Source organism: Adiantum capillus-veneris, chromosome 27, assembly GCF_014529385.1.
Source record: "Adiantum capillus-veneris isolate H3 chromosome 27, ASM1452938v2, whole genome shotgun sequence".
NCBI lineage: Eukaryota > Viridiplantae > Streptophyta > Polypodiopsida > Polypodiales > Pteridaceae > Adiantum > Adiantum capillus-veneris.
The window spans coordinates 23,468,413-23,495,801 of NC_140957.1; the positions used below are offsets into that span (position 1 = coordinate 23,468,413).

The following is a 27,389-nucleotide window of genomic DNA, read 5'->3' on the forward strand; positions in this document are numbered from 1 at the left end:
GGGACATATCCTTAGAATTCTTGCAACTCTTTTATGTTTGCTTTTAGCGATTTTACATCACAGAACACAGTTGTGTTCTTCTCTTTGTATCTGATCTTTTTGGTGGGTTTTCCTCGCTTTGAGGTCTCCCACTTGTAAATTAATCAAATCAGATTTACAAAAAAAAATGTGTGTGTGTGTGTGTGTGTGTGTGTGTGTGTGTGTGTGTGTGTGTGTGTGTGAGAGAGAGAGAGAGAGAGAGAGAGAGAGAGAGAGAGAGAGAGAGAATGAGTGTGGTAGCAAACAAGAACCAACGTTCTTCGATAACATATTTTAATTGCACCATTAGATAACCCATAATGTTAATATTGTGGATGTTAGCATGTGCATGTAATTGTTTAAATGACATCTAATGCATGCATTGTACCCTTTTTGTAAACTTTTTCAGCATGACTGGAGGGTCAAGATACTTATGTGAGGTATAAACTTAAACATAGTTTGAGAATGTGCTTTACCCTTCCATGTGGTGACAGATGACAATCACCATTATAAAGGAATGGTTTCTAGGGATTTTTAGAAAAACACAAAAAAAAAACTTAAAATTATGTTGTGTTTGCGTGACCTCAGAAGGTCCTTGCATCGATTCTCAGCTAATTAGTTGGAGGTAGTTTAATCAAGTACGATCATTAGCGTTTCCTACCTCAAGTTGGTGAGGTTCTCACCCAAGCATTTTAAAGAGTATAATGAATTACTTTTACCCCAAAAAAAAAAAAGTTGACAATAGCATACCAAATTTTTGGAATATTCCAAGGTTTAATCTAAGTAAGACCATTAAAAAGCTATAGAGCAAAAGACCCAATAGCATAGTCAGAATAGGGGTGTGTGTGCTCGCACGCATGCACGCACACCAAATGTTACATGGTAGAAACATTGCCAAGAGACCTCATAGATCTGTCAGACAAGTCTTGAATGATTGGCCCATCATGGCAACAAATCTTTCTTGTCATAGACACCAAGACATGCCATCCCTTGACATGCCATCCCTTCATTTATGTGCACTCACTTCATATGATTCATAATGGTTGGTTGTTTGGTGTATTGTTTGACCACATCCATCACTTGTCCTGAATTAGTAAAACTAGGGATTGTGGAAGAAAGGAAACAAGGGAGCCCTCGTAGAATGCCAATGCCCCCAACTTTGTCTTGTAGACACCTAGCTTCTCTTTAATGTACAAAGCCTTTGGTAACTTAGATGCAAGCGGATGTTGCATTCATGTGTTGTGCATAGCATTGTAGTTATGAGATTACCTTCTGGTGATTGACACTTGATAGGAAAAATCTCAACTAGATTTTGAGAAAAATAGAAAAAAATAGCTATAAAAAGGCATTTTGTATGGTTGCCAAAAAGAATTTGAACTTACGGTTTTCTGACAAATCTTGGGGAAAGCCAATGATAGATTGCTCTCTGATGCTTGTCTCAACTATAACATCTTGAAGCACACTGGACACTTCGATACAAAGTAGCATGGCTTGAATACTGACAAGTTGTGCATCCTTGTGTTGCCATTTGTAGCGGTGTAATGGTTGCTGCTTTCAGCAACAAGTTGGATATATTTTATGAGTTGTCAGGTTTGAAACAAATTTAAATCTCTAAAGCACCCTTGCAAAGACTCATGAAACTAGTTTTTCAAATACTTAATGCAGTGTTCAGGAAAAGTGTGTCTCGACTTACTCCGGTGCCAGTTATGAAAATGAAAATGGCTGGTTGAGAGCAAGAGAAAAAGGAAAAATCTCGCCTAGATTTTAAGAAAAATAGCTATATTTCCTCTTTAAAATCATAAAAAGGCATTGTGTATGGTTGCAAAAATAAATTTTCTCCAACACTCACTCAATGCAACCAAAAACTTGTATCTTTCCTGACAATTTTTTTGGGAAAAGCCAGTGATAGATTGCTTTGTCTGACGTCAATGTCTCAACTATGACATCTTGAAACACATCGGACACGTCGATACACGTAACACGGCTGGAATACTGACAAATTGTTTTCTTATTTGTGTCATAGAAAAACCCTCTTAACATTTCAATAGAGCTTGTGAATCTGCCCCATGCTGGCAGCAGTGGCCAAAGAACCATTTTCAAGCTTGCTCCACCAATCAAACAGAAAATTGTCGACCACGAGCCTGAACCATGGAGAGAGTTTCACATCCTCATCACCCGCATCAGCTTTCTTCAGCAGCTCCTTTAGTTGTTCCTTGTTTACATACATCACATCCGCTACTTCCTCAGGATTGGGTTCTACGGTCACATCACGGACAAGAAAAAGCAAATAGTCCACTGCAAAACACAAATTAAAATAATCTGTGGAGCTTTCTTGAATATCAATAGCATGCTGTGTGGATTTTCACGGCCAAGTCTACACCAAGAGTGAGCACGACCTAGGCTGAGACATTCTAATCATACAATACTCTCTTCCAACCTTAGAATTTGCACACAACAGCAATGAATAAACAAACCCTGGGCCGACATTCATGGTCTTCTGAACATTTGCACACCAAAACACCAAGTAAGCAAACCCTGTGCGTACGTTCATGCTCTCCCCACTTGCCATCTGATGGAGCTTTATATAGTATTCTACCGAGGCACAAAAACTGATCAACAGGTGCATCCGCTGCAACAATTCCAAGTTCATCGTAGAGCTTCCGCTGGGCAGCATTTCTCACACCTGAACCAGATGCATATATACGCTGCTCTTTAAGATGCTTTTCTCGAGTAGACAATTTGTTCAAGAGGAGTTCAAGAGGCTACTACCTAGGTTGTCTTCAGCAATCAACTCCGTTTCTCTGTATAGAGGGTGACTGCAGCATGTATTTGTCCATACCAAAGGAAAGGTCACTTTTGTGGCGGATCGTTGCTGTTTACATAGGAAAGATACAGCTTCAACGCTCTTCTTATCTTACCTCTATTTCAGGAGTATCTGACAAATGTGTAGTACAAACCTGCAGTAGCAGCTCATGCTTTGTGTTGAACAGAAAGACGCTGAAGGCCCGGTGAAGTGCCTTGCCAGCATTGACGGTTTCCATCAGATGACCTGAACCATAAAGGCAAGCCGTGCAATTATTACAAACAAAATACTTAACAGAAATTCTTACACCTTTTGTTGATTGCGACCACAGAAATCCTAACTTAAGTAGAAGCATATTCATGAATACATGTCCCTGGATATAACCGAATTCACCTTCAAAATGAAGTGCAAGTTATAGACTTATGGGTAGTCATCCATAAGATAACATAACCATTAGCTCAAGAAGATGTTTCCCTTGTCATCTTCCTCCCATGGAACTCAATAAGGCTCTGATCTGCCTATGGTGTGTCCGGGTCTCTATCAGAGACCACAGATGGTAAACTTGACAAAGATTCAGAGATCACATTAACATAAAGCCACTTCTTGAGACATCATCCTACTACTTAGTTCCTTCGTTCTTTCTTACAGAATGTTCCTTGACCTGAAGAAAGAGAGAGAGAGAGAGAGAGAGAGAGAGAGAGAGAGAGAGGAGAAGAAGACGAGAATTTTTAACGTCGTGGGAAACTATCCCAAGAGACCTCAAAGATCTATCCAACGAGAGTTGAACTCAAGACTTGTTATTCAAGAGAGAGAGAGAGATGAAATGAAACGAACTGTTATATGAAACGTCTTCAAAAAGCCAAAATGACCTATGAGACCAAAAGTTACATCCCACTAAAACCTGATACTCTATCTAGAAAGCTATGAAAATGGAAAACAGACTGAAAATCTAAAATCTAGGTCAGTCATACATTGATGGGTAGGTAGGAGGAATTGCACAGTAAACATGGTAAACAGGGTAGGGGAGATGGCAGCTATCCTCTCAAGAGATAAAGCATCGGTCTCTATCATAGGCTGTCAATGTCCTCCATGCTGAGAAGCCTGATGGGTCGTGCTCGATGTCGATCAATGATGTTCCTGATCCACCTATGTATACATCTCCGATGACGTGAGGATCCTCATAGCCTGGGACGTTTAACTCGTCCTAGCTGGACAGCTCTATCAAGTGATGTCCCCTGTCTAGCAAGTAGCGTCTTTTCTTTGCTGCTGCTGAGAAGAGGCTCTAAAGATATCCATGATCTGTCCCTGTGTGGACACTCTCTCACTGGGGTGTCCACCTCTGAGCAGTCTCTTTGAATCTACGTATCTCTAAAAGGTACAGCCCCAGACATCTCTGGTCACAGTAATCCATGACCCTGGCCAATAGTCCAAAGCACTCTCTGAATAGGCAGTGGAAGCATCCTCTAATCTCATAATAGGCAGTATATTGACATAGGTAGTGCTCCTCTGTCTCTGGCTCATGCTGGCATACCTGACAAATCCTCTCCTCTAGTGGTACTCTCCTGTATTTGCCTGTCTTATCTTGAGCTGGTGTGAAGAAACGTGGATCTGACCAATGACATCTCAAGCTGTGTAATAGGTGATTTACACCACTTTGCTGCTTCACAGGCCTAGGGCATACTTGTACGGCTAGTATGTCTCCGGGCTGTCTCCGGGCTGGCCACCCATAGTCTAGGTTGTACCTCGTCCGGCCGCCCACTTTTGTCCGGGCACCCACATATATTTCCAGGGTCGTAGGGATTTTTATCAGGCCTTGCCCTACCTCCCCTTGGGCACCTATTTATTAGGGCCAGGGGGGTACCCACTTCCACATCTCACATCTCACAGAGATCATCTGATTGTATTGGGTCTTCTGCTCATGGTAATCATGGGGGGCTGAGTGCCCCCTCTTCACCATCTTTGGCGTTTGTGTCTACTGTCTCTCTCTCTCACGATTCCGCACACACGCACTCTCACATAGTTGGGTGTACTATGAAACCATCATCTGTAGTATGAAGAAAATGTTCCGAGTAGAAAGCCATCCTCTCCCTAGTGCCTGTGAGGGCTCTACCCATGTCCTAGAGTCCAGCTGGATGAGGTCCTGTCTAATGACTAGTAATCTATGTGTCGAGGTGAGGGAGGGTGCATCCAGAGAGTATTGAAAGGGGGTAATCTGTCTATGTTGAGCCCATGAAGCTCAAACCATGCTGTCATCTGCGCATACCAGCATGATGTGTCTCCCTCCATGGTAAGCTGCCTAGAAGACTCGAGCAAGGCAGGCATATCTATCTCGGGGCAGTGCCCATATACTCTTGAGAAATGATCCTAATCTTGATAAGGCCTCAACCACGATCGGTGGTACTGCCATCCCTGCTCTGATGATCTCATGCGGGACTGAGGCCTTAGCCCTAATCATCTGAGAGATCATGGATATCAACGGTTGCTCCATCGATCTCCATCCCCTCATGTGTGTCTCCCGATCTGCTGGGATGATCTAAGCTGGGCCCCCATATCTGACACCATAGAGTATGGCTTATGTGACCAGAGTGTCAAAAACGCATAGCTTAGTTTGTGGCTCCTAGAACTGCACCTGTGCACAGATCCTCTCTAGCCCGCCCAATGATGCATATGCTCTAGTCAGCCTCGCCTCTGCTACCCCTCTCAAGGAGAAAATTGACCCACTAAAGACCACTCCAAGCCTCAAGGTAGGTATAAGAATCCACATACTCCAGAGTCTCCTGTCCATATAAGAAGGTAGGCTCTGATCTCCTCACCTACTGTGCTGTGATCTTGAACACCATGGCCTTGGTTTTACCAAGGTTCACTGACAAACCATTGTCCTGCATAAAAGTGTGCAAGGCCTTGAGATGCTGTTGCATACCCTCTGCGGAGTCTGCTATAAGCACAATATCATCAGCATACAACAATAGTGATATCCAAGTGCAATTGGGCTCCTCTACCGTATGAGCTCCCAATGTTGTCCAACATTTTGTCAATATATAATCCAAAGCGGGTCGGTGAGGGTGAGCATCCCTATTTCACCCCTATATTGGAGTGAACTAGCTATGATTAACCTTTTAAGGTCCATACTCATCCACCACAATCTTATAGAGTGCCAAAATAGCCCATATCAGCTCACACGATACTCCTAAAGCCTGCACTCTATGCATCAGTCTGATTCTCGGTATCATGTCCAAAGCTTTGTGTGTCACAAGGCGGGCACCACGTGCCAATAGAAAAGAACAGACTAAACAGACTTTTAGCACTTCATTAACAACTGAACTGAAAGAAGAAAGACGGCACGCGACACGGAGTGGCGGAATTCCACCCCAGAGAGTATTGGCCCCAAACCTTGGCGCCCCTTTCGGTATTTCTTTATATTGCATCAACACAGTACAAGCCGGTACTCCAGACTCTGCATCTTCTTCAAGAAGCATGCCAGAGAATGAGCCCTAACCTCATATTAAAAGGCCCTTGGCCTAAAAAGCAGTTTACATGAAAAGCTTTCAAACTCAAAAGCTTCTGGTCCAAAAGCAAAGCCAAAAAGCTGCCAACGTAAATCACGAAAATCCGTACAGCCTGCCACATCATCATGCCAGTGCAATTTTCGGAAATCTACCACGCTGTTGCAGTTTTAGGGTTAGGGTTTCCAAAATTAGGGTTTGCAGGTTTTAGGGTTAAAGTTTCAAAAATTAGGGTTTGCAGGTTTTAGGGTTAGGGTTTCCAGAATAGGGTTTCAGCAGTTAGGGTTTCTGGAATTAGGGTTTCAGCAGTTAGGGTTTCTGGAATTAGGGTTTCAACAGTTAGGGTTTCTGGCAAAAATTAGGGTTAGGGTTTTCTGCTCTCGGGCAACCACGTCATCACTTTGTGACACTTCTTCTGTTACTTGTTCTTCTTAGGGTTTAGGCCCCTTGGCCACATCTGTAAGTTGGCTCCATTCTTTAGGCTTTGACGCGTCAGCAATTTGTTACATCTCCCCTTCTTGAAAGAGAGTAATCGTCCTCGATTATAGCATATCCGCAAAACAACTCAAGTTAGCTCAAAGATTTCCGAGGGACATTCCGAGGGACAATCAATTTGCTCTTTTTATTAAGGAGTTAGCTTCTCCTTTTTGCTCTTTTGATCAAGGAGTTAGCTTCTCCTTTCGGTTGTTTTGATCAAGGAGTTAGTTTCTCCTTTCGTCCAGATCGGAACTCTTGATATTCCGGCGTAGTAAAATTAGCCATCACACCCAAACCGTACTGATCTTCCACGAGTGTCTTGATGCACTAAAATTACATACCCAAGCAATCTCATCCAATTAGGAATATTCAGTAGTTGGCACATCACAATGCAACACAAATGCTTACATATGTATGTTATAAGACATAGAAACATAAAGCCGCACACGACACTCCCCCTGCAAATAACCATACAGGTCCGGGCCATGAGCTGTCCCTCATCACTCCTCCCGCAAATAACCTAAAAAGGTCCGGGCCATGAGATATAGAGGCCTTTTACAACCAAACGCCCCCCAGACCGCAGCCTGCGTCGTTTGGAGGTGCTGAGAGTAACCACTGCTCAGACTTCTTAATACTCCTCCCGCATAACTATCCAGGTCCGGGCCAAGAGTCATAACACCATTTATTTTACAAGCATAAACCAAACGCTCCCCAGGCATCGGCCAGCGTCATTCGGAGGTTTTCAAACATACAACGAAACGCTCCCTAGGCATCGGCGTGCGTCGTTTCGAGGTTTAAACAATACCAAAACAGTATTTCTCACTTCTCTACCCGGGAGTAAAATCGCCAATCATTGATACCAGTATTAAAACCAGAATCAAACAATTCAAATCGGCACCAAGACAGGTTCAAAACAGATACCATCCATTTCAAACAAATTCCAAACAGGATCACCAAACAAGATCAAACAGAACTCAAACTTAAAAAGCAATCTCGACATCAGCCGAGCTTGAAAAGTCGATTGACTTTCCATCCTGAAACCTGCACCAAAAATTAGGGTTGGGTTTCTTCCATAAGGTTGTAGAGAACCACACCATGGTCCATCAACTCTCGGACAGACAGTGTTCGTATGGCGGCGATGGTAGTCCCAAGATAGCAATCGCACCGAACCACCAAGGTTCTCTGATTGTGAAGAGACATCTACTGGGAGATGTCGAGAAACTTCAAGTTATAATCTGCTAGGGTTTCCATGGCAAGCATTTCAGGATACCCCACTCTACCAGAAGTTGCACTTCAAAGGAAGATGTCAGAAACCATATAACTTTGGGCAAAAATTTCCTTGAAAGCTTGCCAAGTACTTGGAGTATGCTGCTTGGTAGCTGTAGACATCAACATCTGCATGGCACTGCCTCTAAGAAAAACAGCAGCTCGAAACAAATCTTGGATCCTTCTCCTGCAAGTGATCTTTAATGGCTTATGCCCTGTAAGACATGAGCGGTGAAGACGGGAGCAAAACCCCGATGCACGATGAAGTAAGGGTGGGAGTGGCTAATAAGTCCGGGTTGGAGGGCGAAAATACCTCAAATAAAATTCCAATAGCTTTGTCTGCTCTTTTGTAGGACCGGTATGCTTTCAGAAAAGCACACGCCTGATGCTCTGATACCACTGTCACAAGGCGGGCACCACGTGCCAATAGAAAAGAACAAACTGAATAGACTTTTAGCACTTCATTAACAACTAAACTGAAAGAGAGAAAGACGACACGCGACACGGAGTGGCGGAATTCCACCCCAGAGAGTATTGGCCCCAAACCTTGGTGCCCCTTTCGGTATTTCTTTATATTGCATCAACACAGTACAAGCCGGTACTCCAAACTTTGCATCTTCTCCAGGAAGCATGCCAGCGAATGAGCCCTAACCTCATATTTAAAGGTCCTTGGCCTAAAAAGCAATTTACATGAAAAGCTTTCAAACTCAAAAGCTTCTGGTCCAAAAGCAAAGCCAAAAAGCAGCCAGCGTAAATCACGGAAATCCGTACAGCTTGCCACGTCATCATGCCAGCGCAATTTTTGAAAATCTGCCAGGCTGTTGCAGTTTTAGGGTTAGGGTTTCCAGAATTAGGGTTTGCAGGTTTTAGGGTTAGGTTTTCCAAAATTAGGGTTTCAGCAGTTAGGGTTTCTGGAATTAGGGTTTCAACAGTTAGGGTTTCTGGCAAAAATTAGGGTTAGGGTTTTCTGCTCTCGGGCAACCACGTCATCACTTAGTGACACTTCTTCAATTACTTGTTCTTCTTAGGGTTTAGGCCCCTCGGCCACATCTGTAAGTTAGCTCCATTCTTTAGGCTTTGACACTAGCAGTTTGTTACATTGTGTGAATCCACAAAGCTCCAATATATCCTTCTCCCATGTGCTCTGCCCTCCTCAATGATAGCTCTGAGAGTGAATATATGATCCAGAGTGGAAAATGTCCTCCAAAAGCGTGCCTATCCCGGGGCACATATCCCCTCTATTTCTGCCCACCTGCTCAACTCCTGCTCCAAGATAGATACATAGAGTTTGGCTAGTGAGTGACCAACCATAATAGTGCGTTAGTTATTCGGAAGATTGGGATCACCAGACTCCAATATCTGCAGGATCGTGGACATACTCCAAGTGTCAAGAAATTCCCCAGACATAGCTCTCTTAAACATGAGAGCTAGTGCCATGTCTGGCATGTATAAAGTTACTAGTCCGTCATGGTCCTGTGATCTCCTCGTACTCAGCTTGTCAATGGCTTTCTTTACTATTTCTGTGGTAAAGAAGCTACAAGTGGGTGGGCACGGCTATGGGGGATCGAGCAAAGGGGCATGAGAGAGAGAAAAAATGAAATGAAATGTTATATTAACGTCTTCAAAAGGCCAAAGTGACCTATGAGATCAGAAAGTTACATTGTGGTGGATCTGATACAAAGACAGAGTAACAAGAGTAACAAGATGACAAAATGACAAAATAAAATACTATGGAATCCTAAACTGCTAGGTGTGAACTAAGCAACTAAACAGCTAGCTGGGATAGCTAGATCACAGGAGATCCAGCATCGGTCTTCGCTGGCGGATCTCATCAATCTCCTCCATGGTCAGTAGTCTGACCGGGTGTCGTGCATGTCGAGCCAAAGTGATCCGAATCCTCTGATGCAGCCTCCGTCGATGCTGTGTAGTCCTCCGCAGTCGTGGGCGTCTAGATCTCCCCAGCTCAATCGCTCGGTCGATCAGTGTGCCTCTGGTGTAAGGCGACGAGCTCTGCTGTGGTAGTAACTCCTCCGGGTGTCCAGTGGTGGCAGCTCTAAAGAAGTATGTGATCTGTCTCTGAGATTGGCTAGTCTCTCCTCTCATCAGGCTCTCTCTGTGTCTACGCAGCTCGAGCAAAAACAAACCCAAGCATTTCTGATCCTCGTACCGCATGACTCTAGAGAATGGTCCAAAGCCCTCTCTGAACAAGCAATGGAAGCGGCCTCGTATCTCGTAGTAGACGGGGCAGTGGCATGTGTAGTGCAACTCTGTCTCAGGCTCAGTGTCACACAGGGGGCATGTCTTGGCCTCTGCTGTACTCCGCTGTATCTCCCAGTCTCGATCCGCAGTTGGTGTGAAGATGTGCGTATCTCGCCAATAGCACATCGTATCCCATGAGACAAGTGGGTGTCCATGTATCTGGGCCTCGTCACAAAACCATCCTCCGTAAGCCGGAGGAGACGCTCTCTGTAGAAAGCCATCTTCGTGCCCACCTCCTGTGTTGGCTATATCCATGTCCTCTTGGTGTCTAGCTGAGTCAAGTAATGGCGAATGAGCTTGGTGATCTCGGATTGTGTAAGAGTTAGAGAGGGTGCATCTAGTGACTATTGGAAGGGAGGCAATCTGTCTATGCTGAACCCATGCGCCTGGAACCATGATGTCATCTCCCCATACCAGCATGATGTATCTCCCTGCATGGCTAACTGTCGAGAGGACTCAAGTGCAAGGCGTGCATATCTGTCTCTGGGAAGTTCCCACATGCGGTGTATGAAGGAGACAGATCAAGTGAGCTCCTCAACGAGATCAGAGAGACCAGAGGCTTCTCCATGTCCCGCCATCCATCACTACGGCCTGTCCTCCCGTGATGATCCAGTGAAGGTCCCCAAATCTCAGCTCCATAAAGCAATGCAGAAGCCACAAAAGTGTCAAAGAGCCAAAGCTTCGTCCAAGGCTCCTGAAACTAAACCTGTGAACACATCCTTTCCAATCTACCCAATGTTGCATGGGCTCTGGTCAATCTAGTCTCTACTGCCCTCCTCAATGAAAATGTTGGCCCACTAAAAACCACTTCAAGGTAAGTGTAAGCATTTGTATACTCCACCTTCTCCTAGCCGTATGTGAATGCGGGCGTTGACCTCCTGATCCACTGTGGGGTGGTATTAAATACCATGACCTTGGTTTTACCAAGGTTGACGGACAAACCACTTTCTTGGGCAAACCTATGCAAAGCATCCAAGTGACGTTGCATCCCCTCCGGAGAGTCGGAGATCAACACAATATCATCAGCATATAACAACAGTGGAATCCATGTCCCTGCCAGTTGTGCACCTCTATCACCATCTCTCTCAATGTAGTCAGAAACCTCATCCACATACATACCAAATAGAGTAGAAGAGAGCGGGCAGCCCTGCTTCACCCCAATAGTGGAGCAAACCGGTGTGGATAGACCCTCTGGGCTGTGTACATGCCCCACTACTGACCTGTAGAATGCCATGACCCCCCAAATGATCTCTGTGGGTACTCCCATCTGTTGTAATCTACGCATTAATCTAGCTCTGGGCACTGTGTCAAATGCTTTGCGGAAATCCACAAAGCTACAATAGATCCGTCTCCCACGCGATCTGCCATCCTCAATGATGGCTCTGAGTGTCAAGATATGATAAAGAGTAGAAAAACCCCTCTTGAAACCTGCCTGCCCGGCTGCGCGTATCCCCTCCCTCTCTGCCCATCAACTCAGCTGCTACTCAAGAATAGATGCGTACAACCGTGCCAATGTGTGTCCAATCATGATAGTGCGGTAATTCCAAGGCTCCATAGAGTCTCCCGACTTGAAGATAGGTACAATAGTAGATAGGCTCCAAGTATCATGCAAGCCCTCACACATGGCACGGTTAAACATAACTGCTAGAAGTTCTACTAGTAAATCTCTGGCATGCGTGAAATGCTCAGCCACTAAGTCATCATGATCGTATGCTCTCCCAGTCCTCATCCTGTCAATGGCCTTCCTCACCATCTCAGCGGTGAAAAAAGCACATGTGTGCGGGCATGGATCGCGGGGGTCGGGAAGGGGGGGCTGCTAAGGAACTGTGTACAGAGATGATGCATACTAGCCCCAGGCCTCTGTAGAAGTGATGGCAGGGGGGGGGAGTGCTCATGAAAGAGCTACCATGCCTCAAGTGAGTCCTGACTCAAGAATAGCTGGTATAGATCCTGCTCTAGGCGAGCCAAAAATGCCCTCTTCTTCCGCCGCACTAGGCGTCGGAAGTCAATCTGTGACTGTCTATGAGTGATGTCCCCCAAAAGCACCTCCCTCTGAAGTCTAGCTCTAGTGTCCCGGCATTCCTCATCATACCAACTGTTCTGGGGCATGCTCCCCGACCGGCGTCTCTGCTCAGGCTCGGTATGTGGGTATGCCTCTGCTGCTGCATCATGTAGTGTCTGTGTCAGTATAGTAGTAAGCTCCTCCAGAGGTCGCCCTGGCTCCTCTGTGCACAAGCATCTGTAGATCCCATCTATGTATACAGAGTCCGTCTCCCGCGTGAAGGTGTAGCGAGTAGGGGCTGCTGCCCGTAGCGTGTGTGCTACACTAAACTAAAAAGAGATGGTCAACGACACGAGCATGGTCCACTGCCACACCAACAGGTTTGGGTCCAACCGTGAGATCCTGGATACTAGAGATGAGACTCGGCTGTGCCATGACATAATCCACTGTGCTGGCTCCATGTCTGTGTGGAAAGCATGTAAGACCACCCGCATCGGGAAATCTCTGTAGGCCATTCAAGATGGCCAATCCATGTGCAGTCCCCATGTCTATCAAGTGTCGTCCATACTCAGTGTGTTCTCCATCCTCTGATAGTCTAGATAGGCCCGTCTCTGCAACATCCAACCCATATGCCATCATCCAAAATAGAGAAGGGAGACTGTCCTCTGAGTGGTGCATAAATGACGTACTCGGGGGAAAGTAGCAAATAGCAATGTAAAGATATCTGCCTGTCTCTGCTCTCAATCTCACCCACATGTACCTAGCTTGCTCATCCCTGCGGGCTATGTGTATCAATGACTGCAACTCCTCCCTGAATAACACTGCCACTCCTCCTGAGCCCCGCCCTCTGTGCTCTAATCGTGTCTCCTGTCTACAGGTTGTCTCCCATCTATATCCACTAATGTGAGGCATAGATTGCCCTGGGGCTTGATGTGTCTCAGAGTAGAAGACGATGTCTCTTCCCGTAAAACTATCCTCAAAAGCACCCACATCAAGGCGCATAGATCCATTACAATTCCAGGTGGCAACTTTGAGTGTGGTCCCATGGGTCTTGCACCGTCATGTGGAGCGTCGCTCTACAATCACCAGCCGGCCATCTCTGTAGAAGGCCGGCTTTCCCTTCTCCCTTGCCGCTTGAATCTCTGGCATTACCTCTCTCATATGCGCAAGCTGTGTGAGAGTGAGGTCATCTCCAAGGAATAGACCCGTTTTCTTTAGTGTAGGGTGCTTCTTCAAGAAGTCCTTTGCCTCCATGGATGGGAAACGGATGATTAAAGCTCTCCCTTTTGAAGTCTCCCCATTGCCTTGTGTCTTCTTCCCTACCCTCCATGCCTTTGTATGAGTAGCCTCACTATCCATCATGCGGAGAAGTTCTTCGACTTCTCCTTCCACATCATCTCGGTCTTTTAAACCGGTTACTCTTATATGCAAGGCTCTAGTTTTCCTTCGCTGCTCTTCTTCTAGAGTCATGTTGATTGTAGGAGTGGGGACAGATGCGGTTTCTTTCCCTTTCCCTTTCTTAGCGACTTCTATCCATTTCTCGGCCTCATCCGCCTTCTTCTACGTCTTCGTGATCATATCCATCCACGAAGACGTCTTTACCACCTTCTGTTTCTCCTCCTCTGTGATCATCCGTACTTGTTCCTTGATGACCTTGATCTCCTCTATCACCGAGGGCTGGAATTCCCCTTCTTCCAGTCCACTGCTTACTCTATCCTCAAGCTCTCGCTTGAGGGCTGTGACCTCTTCTCTAAGTGCTTGTGAATCCGCCTTAAGTGCTTGTAGCTCTGCGTGCAAGTCCTCTTTCTCCTTCTTCCATTGCGCGCCTTCATTGATGAGAAACATTTGAAAAAGGTTGGCCTTCTCTTTCCACCATCCCTCCGTCTCTGCTTTCCATTCTTTCATCTCCCTTTCCATTTGTGTTAGCACAAAGGTTGCCTTCGTATAGGGCTTACATACTGGCGAAACGGTCATGGCCTCCACTGGCGAAGCGCTCATGGCCTCCATTGGCCATGCAGGTATAGCTCGACGCTCTGGCGCAGCTGAGTCTAGGCAAAGAAGTAATAACCACAACCCGAATGCGGGTATATGCACTACCACAACCCACTGCGGGACACTCAATCTGCTCTCGTGTGTGCGTTGAAGAGACATCGTCTTCTACTCTGAGACACATCAAGCCCCGGGGCAATCTATGCCTCACATTAGTGGATATAGATGGGAGACAGCCTGTAGACAGGAGACAATCAGAGCACAGAGGGTGGGGCTTAGGAGGAGTGGCAGTGTTATTCAAGGAGGAGTTGCAGCCATTGATACACATAGCCCGCAGAGATGAGCAAGCTAGGTACATGTGGGTGAGATTGAGAGCAGAGACAGGCAGGTACCTTTACATTGCTATTTGCTACTTTCTCCCCGAGTACGTCAGTTTATGCACCACCCAGAGGACAATTACCCCCCCCCCCTTTCTCTATTTTGGATGATGACATATGGGAGTTCTCTAGAGATGGTGACATCATCATTCTAGGGGATTTCAATGCTAGGACTGCCCATCATCAGACAATATTTTATGATACTTCAGAGGAGATGCTGAGAGAGTTGGATGTTGCAGAAATGGGCCTATCCACACTATCACAGGATGGAGAACACACTGAGTATGGACGACACTTGATAGACATGGGGACTGCACATGGATTGTCCATCTTGAATGGCCTACAGAGATTTCCCGTTGCGGGGGGTTTTACATGCTTTCCACACAGACATGGAGCCTCCAGGATCTCACGGTTGGACCCAGACCTGTTAGTGTGACAGTGGACCATGCTCTTGTGTCATTGACCATCTCTTTTTAGTTAAGTGTAGCACACACGCTATGGGCAGCAGCCCCTACTCGCTACACCTTCACGCGGGAGACGGACTCTGTATACATAGATGGGATCTACAGACGCCTGTGCACAAAGGAGCCAGGGCGACCTCTGGAGGAGCTTACTCTATACTGACACAGTCACTACATGATGCAGCAGCAGAGGCATACCCACATACCCAGCCTGAGCAGAGACGCCGTTCGGGGAGCATGCCCCAGAACAGGTGCTATGATGAGGAATGCCGGGACACTAGAGCTAGACTTCAGAGGGAGATGCTTTTGGGGGACATCACTCACAGACAGTCACAGATTGACTTCCGACGCCTAGTGCGGTGGAAGAAGAGGGCATTTTTGGCTCGCCTAGAGCAGGATCTATACCAGCTAGTCTTGAGTCAAGACTCACGTGATGTCACGTGACACATCCAACCCTATGTGTCCGTGGACAAGCTACAGCACGACAAGGGTTCAGTAAGTCCAGTCAGTCTAGATTTAGAAGTGAACTGGCACTTTTGTGAGTCTGTTCGCAGACCGTGCATGTCCATACACTTAGTGTAGATGCATATCCTCCCACAGCATGATCATAAGCATTCCCATCAGAATCCTTCAGGGGAATTTTCCAGCCTATTTTCCCTATTTTTGACACTTTTCACTTATTATTTTTAAGTGACTTTTGTTGGAAAGTAGGTAGGGCAAATTGAGTAAGTTTGTATTTAAGCAAACCTAAACTAGCATTAATTGGTAGAAGAGGCAGCAGGAGCACTCGCTCAACAGGCAACTTCTCAGCAGAACCCCAAGCCCTAGCATTTTTGCTCCACAGCAACCACCTAGCGTTTTTGGACCGGATCAGCCAACATTTTTGCTTCTTGCAGATCCCTGGCGATAGAAGACTCAACAAGAGACCTAGCGTTTTGCAGTTGCAGGCCATCCGGCGACAGCATAGCCATTTTCAGCCCTAGCGTTTTTTATTTGCAGATTAGTCCCAGCGTTTTGCAAATTTACCGCGACCGAACATCAAGAACCATCAGCGTTTTCAGTTTTCAGCCCTGACACCGTAGATCAAGTCCTGAACCTCGCAGATCTCACCTTCCCGCAGCAGTTCATCGCCGCACGGTCAGTTTCTGCACGGTCAGTTTCCGCAAGGTTTATAGTTTCAGCCCGGACACGGCAGATTTCAGCATCTGCGTTTTCAGCGCGTCGTCGTCGCATCGTCACCATCGACATCGTCTCCGACATAGAGTCAGAATTCAGCAGATAGAGATTTGCAGATTTCAGCCATTAGCGTTTTCAGATTTCAGCCCGTCTCATCGTCGTCGACATCGTCGGCAAGTCCAAGCATTATAGAGATTTGTGCAATCATGAGTAGACCGCTCTCACCATAGAGAGTGGGGCCTTCAGAGGAGGGTTTTACAACGTCTCTGGTGTCGTATTCTCTTCTCTACCTCTCAGTCTCATGCACTTCCATTCACTGTGTTCATTCACTTTGTTTGTGTCCATTGCACTTTCTCACTAAAGGAACGGAAGGCTCTCCCTTCCGTAAGTAAAAGGAACCCTTGAGCACAGTTCGGAGCACTCATCTTGAGCAAAGTTCAAACATTCATTCCGCTGCACCTTACATTGGTATCAGAGCTTTGGTAGTGATTTGGATCACTCAAGGAAAGAACCACAAGAATGACAAGATTTTCTTTTGCTTGTTGCGGTCACACAAAGCCAAGTTCACTTGGGCGTGTCGATTCCTAATCGTGTTCTTGAAGAGTGACAAGAATCCCAAGAAAGAAGGGCTTGTCCAGCCTCCCCTTGTGTCTCTTTTCACTCATTGCGAGCGGACCGTGCACTTAGCGGCCGGCCAATCAACGTGAGGTGGGAAAAAGCAACCTTGGTGTGAGCACAAGGCCGCCAAGGGGTGCGCCCGCAGAAAAGAGCAGAACTCGGGTGAAGAGAAGATCCTTCTCTAACACAGATTGCAAGCAAAAGAAGAACCTGAAGAACTCAAGAACCCCAAGAACCACGACCCACATAAACCCAAGTTCCTCATGAACTCAAGAACCCAAGACCACAAGAACCCACAAGAACCCAAGACTTCAGTGGATGGTCATCACTCGAAGCGGAATGGATACTTCGCTTGGAGGTGATGAGCATGAGAGAGGCGACGAAGAATTTTCCCCACCATGAGGTTTTTCCGACCCTCCCCCTTCCCCATCTACGCCAAGGATTGCACTAACTCCTATGGAGGAGTTGAAGCAGTTGTTTATGGAACGAAAGCTAGAACGCGAAGAAAGAGAAGCAGAAAGAAAGGCCTACGAAGAAGAAATGGCAGCCATAGATCGTGACTATGAAGAAAGTGTGGCAGCCATAGAGCTTAAGTACGACTTGGAAGACAAAGAAAGACAAGACAAATTGGCTCGCGAGAACAAAGCAAGACCAGCAGAATTTGATCGTGAGAACAAAGCCATAAAAGAAAAGAGCGACCAATTTCACATGAAAGCGTTCTTGCGACTCTTTTCTCAAGTGCAGGCACAGATGCAAGAGATTCAGGAGACAGAGACTCTCTCAGTCTCTTCTTCTCCCAAGCATGACACACAGGATTTGCATGATGATAAGCATGATGATTTGAATGACAATGATTTGCATGATGATTTGAATGATAATGATGAGCATGATGATTTGGATGACAATGACAAGCATGATGATTTGCATGATCAAGATGTGATTTCTCACAAGCATGATGAGTTACATGAAGAACATGTGGTTGTTCACAAGAAGGATGATGTGTTAGTTGATACTTTCTCTAGTGAAGCTAATCTCATTGCAGAGACGATCAATCACGAAGACCCGATCTTGGCTCTCGAGCCTAGGCCCAAAGAACCCCTTCATGAAGAACCGATCTTGGCTCTCGAGCCTAGGTCCAACGAACCCTCACAGGAAGTACTATGTGTTCGCATGATTCATACACACACATTGTTCGAGTGTTTCATTCGTGATCGTTTCCTGTATTTTAGTCATCGTCTTTATGTGATCCCTTTTACTAGGCATGACATATTGTACGCTGAGCACATTTCACTCATGAATGAGCACGGATGTATGCGGATTATTCATGAAAATCTGAAAAGTATGTATGTAAGGAAGTCACATTCCATGTCTCTTCCTTGGCATGACACAGTTGTAGCAAGAGCACATGACCGTATGAGCACCAAGCATGGGCATTTCCGTTGTGAATTGCCACAGTTGATTGCTTTAGATTAAAAGAGAGAGATTCGATCTCATTGTTTGTGTGTGTGTGGTGAACGGTTTAACACTCCGTCTATTTGTTCATCTACATTGCATGCACAGTCTTTTAGAAAGACTATTTTTTTCATTCACTTTACATGAAATGGGTACGTTCATGGTTTTGTGTTGGAAATGGTTTCAGGAATTTTCAGCCATGGAGATTCTTGAAGAAGAAAGAAGAATGACTCTCGACAAAGTTGAAGCATTGAAGGAGCCACAGAAGACTTTATGTCGCTTTCGGCACGGCCCAAAGAAGCAAGCGTTGCAGATCTTTATGAAGTTCAAGTACCGCACGACCCACACATCAGAGTGGGCCGGCGAAGAGTCCCTTCCAGGATTCCGGATGCTGTTGGCGATCTCCCTCGACACCATACAGTTCGGTACCAGTACCTCACTTTGAAAAGGAGGGGATGTCACATGACACATCCAACCCTATGTGTCTGTGGACAAGCTACAGCACGACAAGGGTTCAGTCAGTCCAGTCAGTCTAGATTTAGAAGTGATCTAGCACTTTTGTGAGTCTGTTCGCAGACCGTGCATGTCCAGACACTAAGTGTAGATGGATATCCTCCGGTTGCACACAGCATTATCACAAGCATTCCCATCAGAATCCATTAGAATCCTTCAAGGGAATTTTCCAATGCATTTAGCCTATTTTCCCTATTTTTGACATTTTTCACTTATTATTTTTAAGTGACTTTTGTTGGAAAGTAGGAAGGGCAAATTGAGTAAATTTGTATATAAGCAAACCTAGACTAGCACTAATTGGCAGAAGAGGCAGCAGGAGCACTCGCTCAAAAGGCAACTTCTCAGCAAAACCCGAAGCCCTAGCGTTTTTGCTCCACAGCAACCACCTAGCGTTTTTGGACCAGATCAGCGAGCGTTTTTGCTTCTTGCAGATCCCTGGCGACAGAAGACTCAACAAGAGACCTAGCGCTTCGCAGTTGCAGGCCATCCGGCGACAGCAGAGCCATTTTCAACCCTAGCGTTTTTGCTTTGCAGATCAGCCCCAGCGTTTTGCAGATTTACCACGACGGAACATCAAGAACCATCAGCGTTTTCAGTTTTCAGCCCTTGGACACCGCAGATCAAGTCCCGAACCTCGCAGATCTCACCTTCCCGCAACAGTTCCTCGCCGCACGGTCAGTTTCCACAAGGTTTACAGTTTCAGCCCGGAAAACGCAGTTTTCAGCATCTGCGTTTTCAGCGCGTCATCGTCGCATCGTCACCATCGACATCGTCTCCGACATAGAGTCAGAATTCAGCAGATAAAGATTTGCAGATTTCAGCCATTGACGTTTTCAGATTTCAGCCCGTCTCGTCGTCATCCTCATCGTCGTCGACATCGTCGGCAAGTCCAAGCATTATAGAGATTTGTGCAATCATGAGTAGACCGCTCTCGCCATAGAGAGTGGGGCCTTCGGAGGAGGGTTTTACGTCTCTATTGTCGTATTCTCTTCTCTATCTCTCAGTCTCATGCACTTCCATTCACTGTGTCCATTCACTTTGTTTGTGTCCATTGCACTCTCTCACTAAAGGAACGGAAGGCTCTCACTTCCATAAGTAAAAGGAACCCTTGAGTACAGTTCGGAGCACTCATCTTGAGCAAAGTTCAAATATTCATTCTGCTGCACCTAACACGTGAGGCATGGCGGCTCTTTCATGAGCACTCCCCCCCCCCCGAACATCACTTCTACAGAGGCCTGGGCCAGTATGCATCATCTTTGTACACAGTTCCTGAGCAGCCCCCCCTTCTCGACCCCCCCAATCCATGCCCACACACAGGTGCTTTTTTCACCCCGCTGAGATGGTGAGGAAGGCCATTGACAAGATGAGGACTAGGAGAGCATATGATCATGATGGCTTAGTGGCTGAACATTTCATGGATGCCAGAGATTTACTAGCAGAACTTCTAGCAGTTATGTTTAACCGTGCCATGTGTGAGGGCTTGCCTGATACTTGGAGCCTATCTACTATTGTACCTATCTTCAAGTCGGGAGACCCTATGGAGCCTTGGAATTATCGCACTATCATGATTGGACACACATTGGCACGGTTGTACACATCTATTCTTGAGCAACGGCTGAGTAGATGGGCACAGAGGGAGGGGATACGCGCAGCCAGGCAGGCAGGTTTCAGGAGGAGTTTTTCTACTCTTGACCATATCTTGACACTCAGAGCCATCATTGGAGAGAGAGAGAGAGAGAGAGAGAGAGAGAGAGAGAGAGAGAGAGAGAGAGAGAGTTCCCCTTTAAGATGCATTTGCCCAAATGTAGGCCCTCATGAAGATATTTCTTTACCGCCAGATAGGGCATCTAGCAAGGCTTGTTCTCGTTGGAGATAATGTGCAGCACAACCACCCAGCCACAGCATCAATAGACTTAGCGCATATAGCAGCCGATCCTCGATCCTCGGCCACAGTAAAGCAAGGTGGCAAGGGGTTTGTAACCATCGATGCCGCAAGGGTCCTCCACCACGACTCAAGAAGGTTAGCAGCAAGCTCAGTAGTTGATTCCAAGAGGGTTGGTCGGCATTGTCACGTGCACATGGCTCTGTGTGCAACATGGACATGCTTCATCGACTTCCAAATCCAACTTTTGCACCTAGCCCTAGATAGGAGTGTCTAGAATACTATAAGGATTAGTACCGGCAATTTTGTGAGCCTGTTTGCAGCAACTGCATGTGCGAACGACTCCATTAGATTAGGTTTTCTAGTTTTGGAACCCTCTTGTATCAATGGATTGTACAAGCATTTTGACATATGTTATTACACTTCGGTGGGCATCAAATGTGACATGCATGTAGATCTAGGTTAGAGGAACGTGTCGCTCAGATCGATTCATCAAATGGTTCACAAAGCAGTGAGTTATTGCCTGAAAATTCCCATGTGCGCACACTTGCACATTTTTCCCAACCTGACTAAAAAGTCCTATAAAAGGAGCACATGGGCCAACATTTTTGTATAATCTGGGAGCGCTATGAGACATCATACAGAGGGCTTGCCATGGTTCGCGGGCGTTGCAAGGGACATATCCATCTTCATCTCCCATTCGGTGTTGCTCTCGCCAATCTTTTCGCATAGGGGTAGCATATGCTGGCAATAACCTTCATGGGCATCAGACATTCACTGTACAGCCAACCATTCGTTGTACGCGCATCCATCCGGTTTGCAATTTGGTTCACACCATCCAAGTTGGGCAGCAAAGGCTGGCCGATAACCAACAATTGCATTGTTGATCCAATCGGCAATCTAGTGTTTGTGTGTCACAAAGTGATGACGTGGCTACCGACAGCAGAAACCCTAATTTCTGCCAGAAACCCTAATTTTCAGAAACCCTAATTTCTGGAAACCCTAACCCTAACTGCTGGCTGGAAACCCTAATCATGCGGAAATGCCACGTGGCAACAGGTACAGATTTCCGGGATTTGCAGAGGAGAAAAGCATCAGCATGGGCGACGTTATTGCTGCTTTTTCTCTACGCAAATGGCTAGGGGGAGAGAGAAAAGATGATCTGCTTTCTTTTGCTCTCATTGAGAGAGAGAGAGAGAGAGAGAGAGAGAGAGAGAGAGAGAGAGATTGCTTTTGATTTTTAAGCTTTTGGGGCTCTGCTTTTGGGCATCCCTTGTAACATTTATATTGGTGGTTTAGGGCTAACTTCTCAGAGCATCTGGACGCAGAGTCTGAGAGTGAAACCCTAACCGCTCTCTTGTACTTTGATGATTGATTAGAAATACCGAAAGGGGCGCCAGTCTTTGGGGCCAATATCTCTAGGCACGGAACTCCGCCGGGCTAGTGCAAATCTATTGTGATCTGTGAATTGTTTTGAAGTGCTTATTTGGTGCTGTCGCGGTTGATTCTAGACTTGGAGTGTCCAAATCTGTTACAATGGTATCAGAGCACGGCCGATTTCTCTTCTACGGGAAATCCGATCCCCAATTTTTTTTCCGCGGCACCTATGGCTTCACGCAAGGATCAATCGACTCCCTCTGCATCTGGAGATGCGGGCAGGGATCACAACGAAGATTCCGGCAGAGAGTATGGCCCGCCTCGGCCTACTCAGGCGGAGCAAAGAGAGATGAAGCATCGTCAATTGATCGGCAATGCAACAAAGAGGATGCTCAGTTTTGCGAAGGATCCGAAACTGGCAAAATATATGAGCGAGACTTCTTTTCAGAAAGTGCATGCGCAGTGGCAAAAAACCACTACACCACCCCTGAAACCCGCTCTCAAGAAACCTTCTGATCAAAAACAGTATTCAGAGAAGGAATTACAAGAGTTGGTAGATGCACGGATTGCTCAGCTTTTTGACACGCAAAAGAAAGCCAAAAAGCACGGCAAAAAGCAGAAGAAGAGCACTGACTTCTCGGGATATTTGGGTCGACAGTCGACTTTTGACAAGGCAAAGAAACAGAAGAAGCGTGTTTGATTTGAAGGAGTACCCAGTTCTTCTTCTTCTTCTTCTTCTTCAGACAGTTCTTCTAGCTCTTCAGGTTCGAGCGAAGAAGACAGAAAAGGAAAAAGCGAAACAAGAAACAAAGCTTCGGAAAGGGCAAGAAAAAGGCAAAAAGGCTAAATCTCGCCCAGAGACTGACAGTTCTACTGAGGACTCGTCTACAGACAACTTAGATTCCAATGACGAAAACTTTTATGCGAACAAGAAGAATTTTTACAAAGCCAACCAGTATGACTTTCTCGAAGATAAAAGCAAGAAAGTCCGAGAGTTTAAGGAAGGTGGCCACTCGATCAAGTTTGATACATTTTTAGAATACTCAGATGCTTCGAAGACTTTGTCTTTTATAAAACAGTTTAACATCGCTTTCGCGGGAGGACACTATTCAAAGCACTCCAAGATTTGGAGAGCTGCCTCTTACTTAAAGGGGAATGCTCGTACTTGGTGGTCCACGCTTCTTTTAAACAAGACTATGCCAGTTAAATGGCTGAAATTTAAGAAGCTTTTTATTTCTTCTTGGTTGACGCAAGAATATGAACGAGATATACGAGCTACTTGGAACCATCTTCGGATGACCAAGAAAGATACAATCAATGCTTATTGTGAAAGATTCTAGAGCTCTTTTCTACCCACCTCTTCATTCAAGAAGATCTCGTTACAGAGAACAGATTGAGCGATTCACCTTGGGTCTACCTATAGAGATCCGAGATCACTGCTTGGAGCAGAAGTCAGCTTCTATTCAGGAGTTGATGAGTCATGCGAAGCGGGGCTTTGCCATTCACTCTGGCAGCCTGACCGATGAGGCCATGACACAACGAACAGAACAAACTCTGGGAATGAAAGTAGAAAAAAAAAGAGCAACCCAGAGAAAAAGGATGCACGACCCAAGCTTACTCCTTAGGAGAGAGCTCGCTTCATCAGAGAGGGGAAGTGCTTTGGACGCGGGGAACATGGACATATCTCCGCGAAGTGCCCTAAAAAGGCACAGAAAGAACAGAATGATAAAGACGACGACGGGCCTGAGAGTTCGAGAGCAGCTGAGGAACGTGGCAGTAAAGGCAGATAGAAAAGCAGAATTGGTACCACATGGCGTGGGACCTGCACTGAATCTAATGAATGAAAGTACAAACTTTGCCGCTTTTGGGGCAAAGTGAAGGATCAGAAAGCTCTTTTGAAGGAGCCAAGGCCAACTTCTTTTCACTTGGAATTGGCGGCTCGATTTGGAATTACACCCGACAGACTGACGCCACAGGCGAAGGTAGTTCGACTGGCACCGGGATGGGATGTTGCCATTACACCGAGCATTGGAAAACTTCGTTTGCAATGATAGGGGTGTTCAGGGCACGCGAGTGACGTTCTACTCAGGATCCCTTGGTACCACAAGAACTACGCTGTGGTTGACTACCGGGCCGAGAAAGCGACTTTGATAAATGAAGGGATCAGAGATTGTACTTGATGAACTTCGATTTCTTTACTCATTTTTTTTTGGGAGAGAACTGAACGATGGATAAAGGTTGAATATGTTTTGACCCGATCAAAAGAATGCCAAGATTTTTCTCCACACTCATGCCGATTGCTTTTTAGAGGGCCTGAAGATCAGACCATAGACCTGATACCTGGAAGCACGTCACCGAACCGGCCACCTTACTGTGTGAGCTGAGTACAAACTGAAAAAATTATGAACCAAGTGAAAGACCTCTTGGAAAAGGGTCTTGTCCAGCCTAATACTTCACCGTATTGCTCTCCACTGTTGTTGGATTTGAAGAAAGACAGATCTTGGAGAATGTGCATCGATTATAGAGCTCTCAACAAAATCACCATCAAGAACAGAATTCCGATTCCTAGGATCGATGATATACTCGACAGGTTACAGGGATCTTCGTGCTTTAGTAGGATTGATTTGAAGAGTGGATATCATCAGGATCCGAATCGCGACGGGAGACCTCTACAAGACAGCCTTCCGGACTACTTTTTTGGATTATTTGAGTTTTTGGTGATGCCTTTTGGCTTAACCAATGCTCCTGCGACATTGGCTTAACCAATGCTCCTGCGACATTTAACCGGATGATGGACGGGAATTTTCGAGAGTACAGGCTATTTGTTGGCACTTTCTTTGATGGTATCATTGTTTTCTCCAAGAATGAGGCAGAACACAGAGATCGTCTGCTTCAGAGATACACTTTTTGGGACACTTTGTCTCAGCAGCAGCAGGAGTGCAAATGGATTCAGCCAAGATAGAGACTATACGTGATTGGCCCGATTTGAAGAATGTCCATGAAGTTGGAAGCTTCTTGGGACTTTGTTTGTACTACGGGCGGTTCATACGAAAGTTTGCAGAGGTTGCTTCCCCTTTGCATATCTTGATACAGAAAGGAGTCCCTTTCTCGTGGGGATCCACAGAGGTGACTGCCTTTCAGACATTGAATAAGAAATTGACTACAGGACCAGATTTGACTTTGCCGGACTTGCATGACTTTAATGAAATGGAATTCCTGATTATGATACTGATTTGTTCTTGACTTCTTTTGAGTGCAGGAACTGATAGACGAAATGACTGCAGCATTTTGGTCTGATTGATCTCGAATAGACATGGTTGCAATAGGGGTTAATCAATCGGACATCGATGAGGTCCCGATTGGATCTAGATGCGATTGCTAGCTACATTGCCGATAAATCATGGTCTAAGATCCGAATGAATGTTGAATGTCATGTGATGTCTTGTGATGTCTAGTGATGTCCTGTGAGGTCATGTGATGTGACTGTCGATTTGGTACATGTGCTAGATGTGTGTTCCTAGTACGTAGGTACTAACAATCAGTGTCTGCTAAGATGGTTTATGGCTTTTGTCGGTTTTGTAGGCGTAATCGCGGTCGATTACAATGCTTTCAAGAGGGGGGTATGTCACAAAGTGATGACGTGGCTACCGACAGCAGAAACCCTAATTTCTGCCAGAAACCCTAATTTTCAGAAACCCTAATTTCTGGAAACCCTAACCCTAACTGCTGGCTGGAAACCCTAATCATGCGGAAATGCCACGTGGCAACAGGTACGGATTTTCAAGATTTGCGGAGGAGAAAAGCATCAGCATGGGCGACGCTATTGCTGCTTTTTCTCTACGCAAATGGCTAGGGAGAGAGAAAAGATGATCTGCTTTATTTTGCTCTCATTGAGAGAGAGAGAGAGAGAGAGAGAGAGAGAGAGAGAGAGAGAGAGAGAGAGAGAGAGAGAGAGAGAAACTGCTTTTGATTTTTAAGCTTTTGGGGCTTTGCTTTTGGGCATCCCTTGTAACCTTTATATTGGTGGTTTAGGGCTAACTTCTCAGAGCATCTGGACGCAGAGTCTGAGAGTGAAACCCTAACCGCTCTCTTGTACTTTGATGATTGATTAAAACATAAAGAAATACCGAAAGGGGCGCCAATCTTTGGGGCCAATATCTCTAGGCACGGAACTCCGCCAGGCCAATGCAAATCTATTGTGATCTTTGAATTGTTTTGAAGTGCTTATTTGGTGCTGTCGCGATTGATTCTTGACTTGGAGTGTCCAAGTTTGTTACATTATGAGTAGATGTATCATCGCCATCCCCGTCTTTTGGACATTTCCACGTCACCTGTCGGAGCCTCTCTCTAAGTAGCCATGGAGAACATCATCTAGAAGGCCATTCATTCGAGCCAATCTTATGGTATGCATGGAGTTTGGTACCCGTACCTCACCTTAAGCAGGAGAGGATGTCACATGCACATGGCTCTATGTGCCACGTGGACATGCTTCATCGACTTTCAAAGCCAATTTTTGTACCTATCCCTAGATAGGAGTGTATAGAATCCTATGAGGATTAGCAATTTTGTGAGCCTGTAAGCACGACCTGCATGTATGGACGAGCCCATTAGATTAAATTTTCTAGTTTTGGAACCCTCTCGCATCAATGGATTGTTCAAGTGTTTTGACAAATGTTATTACACTTCGGTGGGCATGACGTGCATGTAGATCTAGGTTTGAGAAACGTGTCGGTCTAGTCGGTTCATCAAATGGTTCACAGAGCAATAAGTTATCGCCCAAAAACTCACATTTGCACATTTTTCCCGAATTAACCTAAAATTCCCGACCTGACTAAAAAGTCCTTTAAAAGGAGCACATGGGCCAACATTTTTGCAGAATCTGGGAGCGCTAGCAAAGATCCAGCCCTAGAGTTTTGCATCAGCCTACCTGGCGTTTGCCTCCAACATCGCAGATCAGCCAGTCACAAACTGGTGACGTGGCTAGCCCCGGACACAGACTCACACACGCTAGTCGGATAAGGCACGACAAGCCAACACATGGCAGATTGTATGGACCCCCACAAATTGCACTGACTGTTGACGTGGCAGTTTTTCATAAAACGCGCTGACTTTGCGACGTGGCATTCCGTACGAATCTGCACAAATTACGCTAGCCAGCTTTTGGGGCTTAATGCTTTTTGAGTTGAAGCTTTTGAATTAGAGATTTTTGGGGCTCT

The 27,389-nt window shown here is 45.9% G+C and overlaps 1 protein-coding gene across 1 annotated transcript in view; it reads right to left on the bottom strand.

The window, feature by feature from the left end:
- Positions 1-1,871: 1,871 nt before the first annotated feature.
- LOC147421641 (isopentenyl-diphosphate Delta-isomerase I-like) overlaps positions 1,872-27,389 on the bottom strand; it is a 49,196-nt gene continuing 23,678 nt past the window's right edge. The window contains exons 3-6 of the mRNA XM_086503455.1: positions 2,976-3,067; positions 2,788-2,890; positions 2,564-2,701; positions 1,872-2,313 (exon numbers count right to left, since the gene is read on the bottom strand). Coding sequence (XP_086359581.1) covers positions 2,060-2,313; positions 2,564-2,701; positions 2,788-2,890; positions 2,976-3,067 — 587 coding nt within the window. The 3' untranslated portion in view covers positions 1,872-2,059. The remainder of the gene's footprint in view (positions 2,314-2,563; positions 2,702-2,787; positions 2,891-2,975; positions 3,068-27,389) is intronic.